This window comes from Manacus vitellinus, unplaced genomic scaffold (genome assembly GCF_001715985.3).
Source record: "Manacus vitellinus isolate BGI_N305 unplaced genomic scaffold, ASM171598v3 scaffold_30_pilon, whole genome shotgun sequence".
In the NCBI taxonomy this organism is placed as follows: Eukaryota; Metazoa; Chordata; class Aves; order Passeriformes; family Pipridae; genus Manacus; species Manacus vitellinus.
This window is the reverse complement of record NW_021940291.1, coordinates 5,753,861-5,766,037: the sequence shown is the minus strand read 5'-3', so window position 1 is coordinate 5,766,037 and position 12,177 is coordinate 5,753,861. Positions and strand designations below refer to the sequence as shown.

Genomic DNA, 12,177 nt, shown 5'->3' with positions numbered 1-12,177 from the left:
ACACAGGGTGACCAAAGAATATACAGATTTAAACAGCTTCTGTAAAGTTGTTCAGTAAATAAGTACTCTCTGGTATCTTTGCAACAGGGCTGTTCTTATTCTGGGAGCTTGTTTTTGAAATGCTGCCTGGAGTTCCCTGCCAGGAGTCAGTCCTGTCATAACTGCACTGTCATTGTGCTGATATTTAAAATGAAAAGGCACTAAGAGCGGGTCAGCTATGGGCCTGGGTAATTCTCCAGTGACCAGAAATAGAAAAGTCTGAATTTCCTGAAGAATGGTAGATTTGGCAACGATTTATCACCCAGTTTTTCCATCATAACAACAAAGCTGGCTTAGCAACATGACTTTTCAGTCATGGATGATGATAAACAAGACGAAGGAGATCAGAAGGTCATCAGGCTTCCAATAATCACCTCCAAAAAAATTCCTTTCATTAAAGTATAGACTGTTGTACATTTTCCTGGTGTGCTAATCTGTGGTAAGCAGGGACCTCAGAAACACTGATTTTGAATCCAACTGTGTCTTCTCCCTTCCCATTTTTTATTTTCAGTTTTTGAAGTCATCATGTGTAAAAGGAATGTTTTATGATAACACTGTATTTGTGATGCAAAACACACCCACACAGAAACACCTGTGCTTAATCCCAAATTGCATGGCACTGTAATCAGTAAGCCCTCCAAGTAGAAAAAAACGGGACATTTATTACTTCAGATTTATAACTTGTAATACTGCTGATATAATATTAGCAAATGCCAATTGACAGACATTTGACATAATAGTACTTTTTTCCTGGATGTGCTGGTTAAGCTTCTTTACAGCGTTTGTGTTTGGGAGGAGAAGGCAGGGACCCAGCTTTGCCAGCCTGCTGGTTAACCTTCCTGAGAGCTGGGCAGAGCTGTTTGAAGGACTGCTTCAAAAGAGACCTAGTTTTTTAAAGATAAATGTTACTTGGTGCTTAATCCTGTCAGTGAAATTTTCCCCTCCCCCTCCAATGCTAACAGTTTTGTGTTTCAAAGAGAATATTTTGGGAATGCGGGACAAAGCTATAACAGCACCTCTGCACATGAGGAGATATTAAAATTTCTTAACATCATGAAAATACATCAAGCTTGGGTTTTTTTTGCCTTTTTTTTGTTTTTCCTAGGATAAAATAGCATGAATTTGCTATTTTTTTATTACTATTACGTTGAATTAATATTACACTGAATTGGATAAATGCTCTTGATCTTCACTCCTGCAAGTGAAAGAGATGGGCCAGGCCCACTGGGTCAGTGTTCTGGTGTCAGCCAAGCCTATAAGTCAGATTTTTAAGGCTCATAGAGTTGGTGTGATGTGGGTGCAGGGAAATGCAGCAGAGCAAAGGTACTGCTGTTTTCTTTGTCTTAAATATTGACCCCTGACGCTTCATCATGATCTGAAACCCTCTCTTCACACATGTCCTGCAGAGCAGTGGCTCACCTGGCAGGATGTCCTTGTGCAGCCACCACTCACTCACAGAGAGCTGCCTCTTCTCTCAGTGTTGCTGAGGAGGGGAAGAGCTCAAGCTGTTCTTGTTCCTGCAGCTGCCCTCGAAGCCCAGCAGCCAGTCTCTGCGCGTCGGGAACTGGTCAGAAAGGAAGAGCCACCGCTTACCACGGCTGCCCAAGCGGCACAGCCACGATGATATGCTGCTGCTGGCTCAGCTTGGCATCCCCTCCTCCCCTTCCAGCCTCAATGAGGACAGCCTGAGCACTGCAAGCGAGCTGCTGTCTACACGGCGAGCCAGGAGGATCCCAAAGGTATTGGCAGCGTGATGAGGGTAATGCTGAGGACAGGCCACCTGTCTTCAAGAGCTTGCAAATTTCTACCCAGCCTTTAGCCATCACTGAAAGCTCTTTTTGTATCCTAAAGGAACATTTAGATCAAAACAGAAACAGTAATTCTCAGGAGCCCAGCCGTACTCCTTTGAGTTGAATTCTGCTTTCCACACTCTTGTTTAAGCTCTGTGAACCAGAGCATAGTTGTGGACACAGCTTTGTGATTTTGAATGGGTGATGGCCAAGAAGTTATTATTTATAACATGCAGCAGCATCTGAAGTGGTATTTCCTCATCATTTGTTTCCTGGTCTCAGGAAAATAATGATTATTAATATGTTTCCCCTAATTTACTCATAACCTACCCCATCCTGATAACCATGTTATCTTCATGGATTTGAAGTAAAACTTAGTTTTTAATTTTTCAAGGAGTTTTCCAACTCAAAATAGAATGTGAAAAAAAAAACCCCAAGCCACAAGATGACAACCAAAAAAACTCAACAAACCTCTTCTTGTACAATAGCAACAGAGAGGGGGAGAACTGCTAATATACTTAATTTTGGCTTGTGAACAAAGTTGATTTTTACTCTGTATACAACTCTTTCCTGTTCTTATTAGAAAGAATATTTTAAAGCACATGGCTATAAATACTGTGAATAGAAGGACATTTTTATGTTTCTGTCAATTAGTCAGAAATTCTGTTTAAGGAGGAAATGACATCTTTAATATTAACTATATTTTTACTTTCTTGGAATTTATTGTTTTACTGCACAAATGAACATAGATCTGTGGAGGACGTTACATTGTAACTTACAGAGTTACTTGTTTTTGAGTAAAACTTTGTCAGTTTGGCTGTTGGTTTTGTACCAAATTTTTTTTTTTTTATTGATGAGACAGGTATTCTCCTTATGTGAAATTATGTTTTCAGCATATGAATGTTCATAGTTTTATCATAAATCTTGTGACAATTTCTATTGTTTTGTCGCTGTAACTCCAAGAATCTCATGTTGCTGGAGAATATCAGGTTTTTTTACTGAGAAAATATTAGTTATTAGAGGGAAAAATTCAAACCTCTGAAACTCCTGTTCTGTACCACCCCCAGTGATGCTTCATGAAGCAATACTCAAGTCCTTTAAACATCTGGGCTCTCCTCAGGAGAGTGCAGGCATTTACCCATGATGAAGTAGCTCAAGCAGACAAAGTGCCAAGCAGCACAGCAAGGGGAGTGAAAAATCCCAGCAAGGTCCTCCACTCCTGGTTCCTGATGCCTTTTGTAGTGGTTTCCTGCAGGAGTTTCTGGGCTGGTGCACATGCAGGAGCTGGGCAAGGTTTTATCCTGCTGGCTCTGCCACAGGATTCCCAGTGGGAAGAGCCAGGCATGTGGCTGCGAGCAGAGAATCATAGAATCAACCGGGTTGGAAAAGACCTCCAAGATCAAGTCTAACCCTTGATCCAACACTGCTGTGGTTACTAGATCATGGCACTAAGTGCCACATCCAGTCTCATCTTAAAAACCTCCAGGGACAGTGAATCAAGTTCAGCAGAGCTTTGCTGGTGGGTTGCACATGGTTCAGGCAGCACCCAGAGGCAAAATCCCTGATCCTGATTCAAGTGGGAGAACAAGTGAGGATTTTAACACTTCAGTATGTTCTGGGCTGGACACTCTTCTTCTGTTGGAGGGGTTGCACGAGGTTTTGTAGCTCTGTTACTGGCTCTGGTACTGGCCTTCTGCTCTGTCTATGGTAAATTAGTTTATCTCTCACTGAGTTTCTCTGTCTCTGCAAGGTGAGGTGAAACAGTTTTTGCAAAATGTATTATAGTGCTATGACTAAAACTGCTATGGAATAAAATATAGTATTCCTCACTCATAAGACATTGTGAAGATTAATTGCATATTATGACATATTTATGACTCTCCAGAAGTCACAATAGTCTGTTTAATTATGAATTCTTAGTAATCCCAACCTCTTATTGAAGGCACTAAACACAAGTTATCTCATTAATATTTTCCATCATCTCAGGTTTTTTTTGGCAGACAGTTATTTTCTGCATTAGCCCTCCTGAGGAAAGTCACAATGATTACCAGGACTTAAAATTCTGGCTAGTGGTGGATAAAGCCAGCTAAAGACAGCACTAGTAGCTAACTTCAAAATACTTTTGTAGATAAGGATAAGATTGGAGACAGTATGTACAGCACCTCTGAAGTGAGGTAAGTACAGGGTAAGCTGGAAAGGGGAAGAAGTCCATATGGGCCAGACCCTCAGCTGATACCATGTATCTTCAAAGCAGCTGGTTCACTCTGTACCTGAAAAAGCTTAAAAAAGTTAGACCCAACTCCTTGTGCTTATTTGAACACATGAATATCTCAGTTCAGAGAGGTGCTGGTACACCTTACTCTTGTATTCAAAATCTGAATATGATCTTCAGGTCTATGAGTGTTTGGCAAAGTTGGATAAGGCTAATAGATTACTATTATTTAGAAGATGCAAGGGAAGAGAGAAATAATAGCTTAGAGGAATGAGGTGGTAGAGGACGGCAGCTACCTTTGAATCCTCAGGCTCATTGCTTTTATTGCAAATGTCTATGGCATTTTTGAAAATGGTATTTAGATTTCTGAGTTATTTAATTGTTTTTAAAAATATCCCCATAGGTAAAGAAGTGAGATTGAAAATAACTTATTCATACAAACGGGATTCAAAATAAGAGAAATAAAAATGCACTTTGAAATGGTAAAGGCCTTGGAGGTTCAGCTGGCATATCATCCATGGTTAAATTGTTTATTTGGATAGCTTAATTAAAAGTCTCCTGGCAGAAAAGCATTTAGTCTTACTGAGTCCTCATTTTCTTATTTTGCAGCTTGTCCAAAGAATCAATTCAATCTACAGTGCAAAAAGAGGAAAAAAACGACTGAAGAAACTTTCTATGTCCAATATTGAGACAGCATCCCTACGAGGTATGATACAAGTGTTATGGTTCAGTGAATCCATTGGAATGTTTCTGGATTAACAGATTCTCTTCTTTTCTCCACATCTCCCCTGGACTCTACTTTGTTTAGAACTTTCTTCCATGAACAACAATAACTTTCTCTCTGCTAGAGGAGAAAATGAGGATGAGCTAAAAATAAACAAGATTCTCAGTATTGTCTCTCCTATTAATCCCATGATCAGCTAGATTTATCAAGCTTCTTTAGTTCACTTTTCAAGTCACTTGCATCTGTAAGTTTTGTCCAAAATTCACGGTTTTGACCTTGTAATTCTTTCATGCTTCTTCCTGGCACTCACAATGTGCTTCAGACTGCTTCTGGAAAAACAGGGGCTAAAAAGAAATTCAGGCCATGTTTGTAGTAAGAGTACAATAGAGCTTTAATACAAGTACCCCTCAGAAATACATCTTGTCATATGGCTACTTTTGCCTGTTAACTCTAACTCGGTTTGTTGAGTTCTGGTGATTGAAGATGTTGCCCAGACAGCCAGAGCTCATAAGGCTTACTTTGGCTTCTCAAGTGCTCCATAACTTTCTTTTTTCCAAAAAAATTAAAGTCTGAAAACAGTAGTGAAAGGGTTAAGATCCATTTTCTAAATGGAATATTCACTTTTGCAGCTGAGCATAGATGGGGGTTCAGTGCAAACAGTTGCTGTAAGGGAGAATGAATTTTGCACTTTCATCAAAATGAAGCTCTTATTCTCAAGCAAAATTGGAATTGAATCCAAGGAAAACACCATCTAAGGAGTCGTTCAAACTGTTTATTTCAAGATATTTTAAGCCTGAGGAGAAGTGCATGTGTGGATCACAAGGCTCAGAGATGTTTCACCACAGTAAACTGAGTTTGTTTGCTTTGGTTTTGCATTAACTGATCCCTCTATGTCCTCTGCAGATGAGAACAGCGAGAGTGAGAGTGACTCAGATGACAGGTTTAAAGGTAAGGGATCAGCCTTCAATAACTTCTAGTCAGACCCTGTCACAGACCTTACCAATGTACATCCTTCTGACACTGCACATTGTTTCTGCCCATGGTCTATATTTTCTTTCCTGAGCTATGCTAACTCCATTACTGCAGAGCCCACAAAAGTTCCAACACAAGAGCATGAACGTGGAAAGCAAGTACGAAATGAGCTGTGAGGATCTAACAAGGATTTGGCAACTGTGTCATATGATGAAAAACAGGGCCTTTGATAGGTTTGCTTTGTTAGCCACTTCACAGATGCTGATCTATTCCAGACTGACTACTGGGTGCAGACTTAGAGGGATGAGATCGGATAAAGATGCTTTCTTCTTATTCATATGCTACTTTCAGTGTTTGCTGCAAGCTGCTGTTGGAGGCAGGAATTTGGGTATGATCCAGCATAGTGGTTCTTACACTCTTTTATAACTGCAGTCTCCAAATTGCAGAAATTCCTTTATCAGTGTACAGCACCTGCACAAACTCTGCCTGAACCAGGCCAGTAAATTAGTCCTTCCTTTTCAAGAGTTCTGATACAGAAAGAGACCTATAAAAAGGTTGAAGGCAGCAACAACAGATTTTATTACTAAAAACCCATAATGTTGTGTGTAAATGAGAGAGGGAAAAAACCCCAAGAGTGTGGATCTGTTGTTATAAGATAAGGGGCAAGCATCCATGTTTATCCACTGCAGATGTCACCTGCTTACTGTTCATGCAGCAAAACTTTCTGGAAAACATTGTCTTAGGGAAACAGTGGTGGTAAGAACACCCAAAACAGGCTGTATGCAACATTTTGGGGTTGTGTGGAAAAAGATTCATTGCTCCTTTGTCTACCTGTACTAGCCCAAAAGCACTTTCAGTTCTGTTTCTCTTTGTGTCAAAAAATATAGGGGTTGCTTGTTCTCATAGCCCATGGAGGAAGATAGGCAGGGCTTGGCCTCTCTTGTGTTATTGGGAGGATATTCTGATTTCACTGGAAACAGGGAGGTTTTCCCCCCATTGGTGTGGAACAGAGGATCTTCATTCTGGTGTCTCACTAACCAACTGCTCCTGAGTGATCTTATATTTACATTGATGCTCTCAGGACATCCTCAGCCAAAGACACAGTTGTCATGTGTAGCGTGACAGGATTCACTGGGTCCCCATCTAGTGGGGTGGGCTCCTTGGTTTCACCTCTTGCAGATGTGAAGCGCTGGCCTGCAGAGTGGGGCTATCTCAGGGCAGGACCAGGCAGGGTTATTCCTTGGGATTTAGCTTCCCTAGTTGTGCAGTCACACCAAGTGCTTTATCAAAATAATTCTTCGTTTTTGTGTTGAACCAGTTGTAGGACAGCTGGTCATCAAGAGGTTTCCCTTTCTTTCTGGCAGTTAATTATGGATGTGATCAAGAGCTTATGACATCTTATTTTCCTACCACGAGGGATAGTTTGCCTTTTGCAAACTGTGGGCAAAGACAGTGATAGGACGAAGACAGTGATAGCACAAAAACATGTGCTGCTAACAGTTTGATTGCCATTGCACAGAGATCCTGGTGTGAAGAGGTGGGGCAGAGCATGCAGGAAACTGGTTTTACTGAGCTGTTTTCACTTTTTGGTCTACCAGAACTGGTAATGATGTTACTGGCTAGTGCACCATAGATGTCTAGTGACAAGTCACTTGATGAAGGCATATCTTTGAGGTCTGGATGTGACCATCAATCTAAGATTGCCCCTTAATTGAATTGGCACTAGCAAAGCAATCCATGGGAGGCAATTGGCACATCTTTCCTTTTCTTTCTGTCCCCTTTCCCTGGATATTGTTCCATGGTTCATAGCAAAAAGCTGTGCTACATAGAGGCAGGGCACAGAGCTCTTTTTCACCAATGTAAGCTAGATCCAAATCAGGCCTGAGATGTGAAACCCTCGAGGCCCCAGTGCATTTGCACACCCACATGAGGGTTTATAATCTAGTCTTATGTGTGAAGGGAAAACAGACCTTTGGCAGGGTAACAGTTATGAACTGCAAATTATTTCAGTGACTTAGTGTTGCATCACTTGAGTACTTGGAGAGAGTTTTGATTTATGGATGTAATTAGTAAGGGAGAGTACAGAAGGTTTGCTAACTAGAAGGTTTGCTTTTGAAAGGAGAACATGCTTGGAATAATACTCTGGCAAATTGAAAGTCCTTTGTGAATGGCTGTGGCTTACACACATACATTACAGTCTCAGGTAATGGTCTACCTCTTTTTTAATTCCCTTTTTTTTTTTTTTATGCCAGCTCATACCCAGCGTCTTGTGCACATCCAGTCAATGCTGAAGAGGGCTCCAAGTTATCGAACCCTGGAACTGGAGTTGATTGAATGGCAGGAACGGGAGTTATTTGAGTATTTTGTGGTAGTGTCACTGAAAAAGAAGCCCTCTAAAAACACTTACCTCCCAGAAGTGACATATCAGTTTCCCAAGGTAAAAGAAAAATTCTTACATACAGTGCATTCTAAGATCAGTAAAGTGAATAAGTGGAAAAATGAATACAAATCTAATTTTCAAATGGAGCTTTCAATTATTCCAAAGCAATATGTTACAAAGTGAAGGGCATAGAGAAGGTAACTGAAAGCTTTCCCTGTTTTCAGATTTATCTTTTTCAAGGCTGGAGAGTTTGGCCCGATGGCAGATACTTTAAAGACTGTGTTTAAATTCAGTTTCTAAATATTTCACTTTTAACTCATTTTGGCTATATTAGGATTCATTCCAAAACTCGCTGAAGTCAGTGGAAAGATTTTTTTCTGATCTCTGGAATTTCTCTTGTGCTCTTGCAGCAGAAAGGTATTTGAGTTAAGGCTGTGCTTTAAGTGGCCATTGTGCAACAAGGGAATTTCAGGCAATTAAGAAAAAAAAAATTAAAAAACCCAGCAGTGATTATTTCTTTTGTTCTGGCCTCTATAAACCTGTCCTGGAGTCATGCCTCGCTCTGCCAAGGACAAACAATGAACAATCTGATGCGCCCTTGCTCTCAGAGCTAATTAGTAGCTCTGCCCCCTGAGCAGTGCTGTGCAGCCAGGACTGAGGGACTGACTGAGCCTCACTTTTCTCCCCCGCAGCTGGAAAGACCGACCAAGCAAATGCGTGAAGCAGAGGAGCGTCTCAAGGCCATCCCTCAGTTCTGCTTCCCTGATGCCAAGGACTGGCTCCCTGTCTCTGAGTACAACAGGTAACCACCCCAGTGCTCCTCTGCCGCACGGCGCTGACGGAGAGCATCTGGAGCAGCCACAGCCTCTGCCATGCCCAATTAAGGAAGCAGCAGTTTGAGCCTTGGCCACTTCATTATCAAGCAGCTGTATTTCATTTTTCTTTCTTTTGAAGTTCCGTGCTCTTTTTCTTGCCTGTTCTGCCTGCCTCACAGGCCTGTGTGGCTGAGGGGAAGAGGCTTGAAGGTTCCTCTGAGTGCTAAACTCAAAAGCATAAATGGAAGTATTTAAAATTAATCTTAAAAAAGGACAGGGCCCTGCCCACCACCTGCCCCAGTCATTTACCTCAGAGTGCTTGTTTAGCATTGCAGGACACTCTTCATTTGTCCCAAAACACTGCTGTCTGAGAACTTTTTTTGGAGCTGAGCTCTATGCCAAGAGAGGAGCCCTATTTCCTTCCAGGGCATAGGAATGACTGTAAGGGAAGGGAGAGCCAGGATTGAATTTTCTTTTACATTCAAAAATAACCTCAAAAATGTATAATTTTTTTTCCCCTGCATTGGTATGTCAGAACCTGTTGATTCAAAAGTGCAGAAGTAACAGGATCGGCAGAGGGTGTAGAATAATGGAATGGTTTGGATTGGAAGGGACATTTAAAGGTCATCTGGTCCAACCTTTCTGCCATGACTAGGGACATCTTGAACTAAATAGGCTGCTGAGAGCCCCACCCAGCTTGACCTTAAAAGTTTCTAGGAATTAGGCATCTACAACCCCTCTAGACAATCTGTTCCAGTGTTTTACCACCCTCATTGTAAAACATTTCTTCCTTTAATCTTGTCTGAATCTCCTTGCCTTTGGTTGAAAACCATAACCCCTTGTCCTATTGCTACAGGCCCTATGGGTCTGTTCCCATCTTTCTTAGAAGCCCCTTTTATTAAACATTGAAAGGCCACAATAAGGTCTCTCCAGAGCCTTCTCCAGTGTAAACAACACCAATCTCTCAGCCTGTCCTTGTAGGTATTCCATTGCTTTGATAATTTTGTGTTCCTCCTCTGGATCTGCTTTAACAGGTCCATGTCTTTATTGCACTGAGGATTCCAGATCTGGATACAGTACTCCAGGTGGGGTCTCCCCATATTCTGCTAGAATATGACATGGTTTGTTAAGGTGCATGGTCTGAGTAGCACGTAAATGAAGTGAGACCTGTTCAGAGTGTGTCTAGAGGGATTTTCCATGGTGACAAGGAAGTAGTGTTCACCTGCAGGAATTATTGTAGCCAAGAATATGTATGGAACTTTTTATAGGCTTCTGTATGGCACATGCAACATAATCCTGTTGTATTCTGTGTTCCTTGGCTGCATTATTCAGTACATGGAAGCACCTGCACAATGAGTTATTGAAAACTCTGACAAGGAGAAGCAGACAACTGTGTGGGTGACATTGGCACGGGGAACCCACAGCCCTGCTTGTACTTCATGTCTCCTCTTCTGCTGCTGTTCCCTTTCATGAGACCATGTTTGTGAAACAAGATATCTCTCCCATATACAGCTATAATTATATAAACCCTGGCATTCCAGCACAAAGAAGTGTTTTATATAATGCCATTTAAAAGTTGCAAAGCAGTCAGGAATGTGCCTCAGCCCAGGCACAAATTCACAGACCCATCCCTTTACCTGTTCTGTAATTATAGCCTCAAACTGTTGTTTTACTGCTCTGTCACAAATGCTACTTATCCTAGACAGAGATATAAAATGAGTTGGATTTTGGAAATCTATGTTGTTTCTGGATTAGAAAATTATTTCTCTACTCTTAGAGAATATTTAGGGTTCTCCCTTAAAGAGCAAAGCTCAGTCCAAAGACAGGATCTATCTAAATGTAAAGGAGTGTTTCAATACTGCCCTCAAAATCTGATTCTTGTGTTCCTTCTGCAGTACAAAGGGATGCCATGTTCCTGAATTCAGCACCCATCTCTTCTGCTAATAAGACACCTAGGTTATTCTCAGCCCTGCAGATATTTTTGCTCTACTGCTGAGGGAGTTTTTCCCACAGAGTGTGTCCTAATAAAGGGCAGAGAGAGAGAAGACCCTCCAGTGGGTAGAATCTCTCACTGGATAAGGCATTTATCCCTTTCTAAGCTATGCCGTAGTTCTGACAGTAAGATCTGGGCAATTTACTTTCTTCTAGTGAGACCTTCTCTTTCATGCTGACTGGGGAAGATGGGAGCCGGCGGTTTGGCTATTGCAGGAGGCTGTTGGTAAGTACATCACCTTCACCTCAAAATGCAGAATTCTGTTAAACAGTATCTCCAAACTGTACTCTGAACTTTGAGGATGTCTCTCATGGTTTAAAAAAATAAATGAGGATTTTCTCACTCTGAAATCTGGAAATGTGAGGAGCTCTCAAGTAAAGTAAGAATTTGTAGTGGCTGTTTTGATCAAATAGATCCCCAGACTTGTAGGAAATTCCTAAGAATGTGTAAGCACTTACTTTATACATTCTTTTTATTGTGTACTTTCAAGTAAAATCAGAAATACTACAACACTGCAAACAAAGGCAAGCCTGGTATTTCTAAACATTTGTGAGTAGTGTTTATCTCTTGGGTAGATGCTCACATCTCCAAAGGACTCTGCCAGCACTGCCTAACCAATCTGCAGCAGGCCTGTGATGTAGGTGAATAACCCACCCTGGTGAGTAGGAGGGCAGCAGTGGTGGACAGCACACTCCCATCACCCTTTGCTCAGGATCATGAAACCAAAGCTGGTGCCAGCACTGGGAAGTCTAGTTTCTGAGGCTCCTTTTCTGTCCTTGTGACCAGGGCTGGTCAATGGGTGAGGTGGGGACCTGACTCAGCCTACCCATCACCAGAAAAATCACTGGACAATTGATAAACTGAGAACATGGCAGTGTGTGTGTCAGGGGGAGGAAACGGCACAAAGGCTTGCAAAGTGTGTTGAGGCTGTTGAAGCACAGTGCAAACAGAGAATTTTGGTGTCCATCCTGTAGACCTGACTGGATGGCAGCAAAGCATAAACCAGTTGGTTGTTCCTGTGCTGGCCTGTGCTCATCACCTCCTGGATAGGTTTGGAGTTGTTTTTGAGTGACTGGTGGGGAGCTATGGCTCCTGTACTGTTCATATGACAGTTGCCTACACTTGCTTGGAAAGCTTATATGGATATTGGATGCTGCAGGAGTCTTTGGTTTACTCTTTGTGCAAAATGAATGTCTACAGCAGCTTTATAAATAGGTCCACCGTATCTAAGAGAAAGGGACACTGGTACTTT

General features: G+C 41.7%; 1 protein-coding gene across 6 annotated transcripts in view; it reads left to right on the top strand.

Annotated features, from left to right (window-relative positions):
* The window catches only part of ST5 (suppression of tumorigenicity 5), a 135,249-nt gene that overhangs the window by 84,610 nt on the left and 38,462 nt on the right, over positions 1-12,177 (top strand). For 5 of the 6 annotated variants that reach the window (XM_018076088.2, XM_018076090.2, XM_018076093.2 and 2 more), the window contains 6 exons: positions 1,563-1,778; positions 4,651-4,747; positions 5,669-5,713; positions 7,990-8,174; positions 8,810-8,919; positions 11,081-11,150. In XM_018076088.2, coding sequence (XP_017931577.1) covers positions 1,563-1,778; positions 4,651-4,747; positions 5,669-5,713; positions 7,990-8,174; positions 8,810-8,919; positions 11,081-11,150 — 723 coding nt within the window. The remainder of the gene's footprint in view (positions 1-1,562; positions 1,779-4,650; positions 4,748-5,668; positions 5,714-7,989; positions 8,175-8,809; positions 8,920-11,080; positions 11,151-12,177) is intronic. The other variant, XM_018076091.2, reaches the window with a different exon arrangement.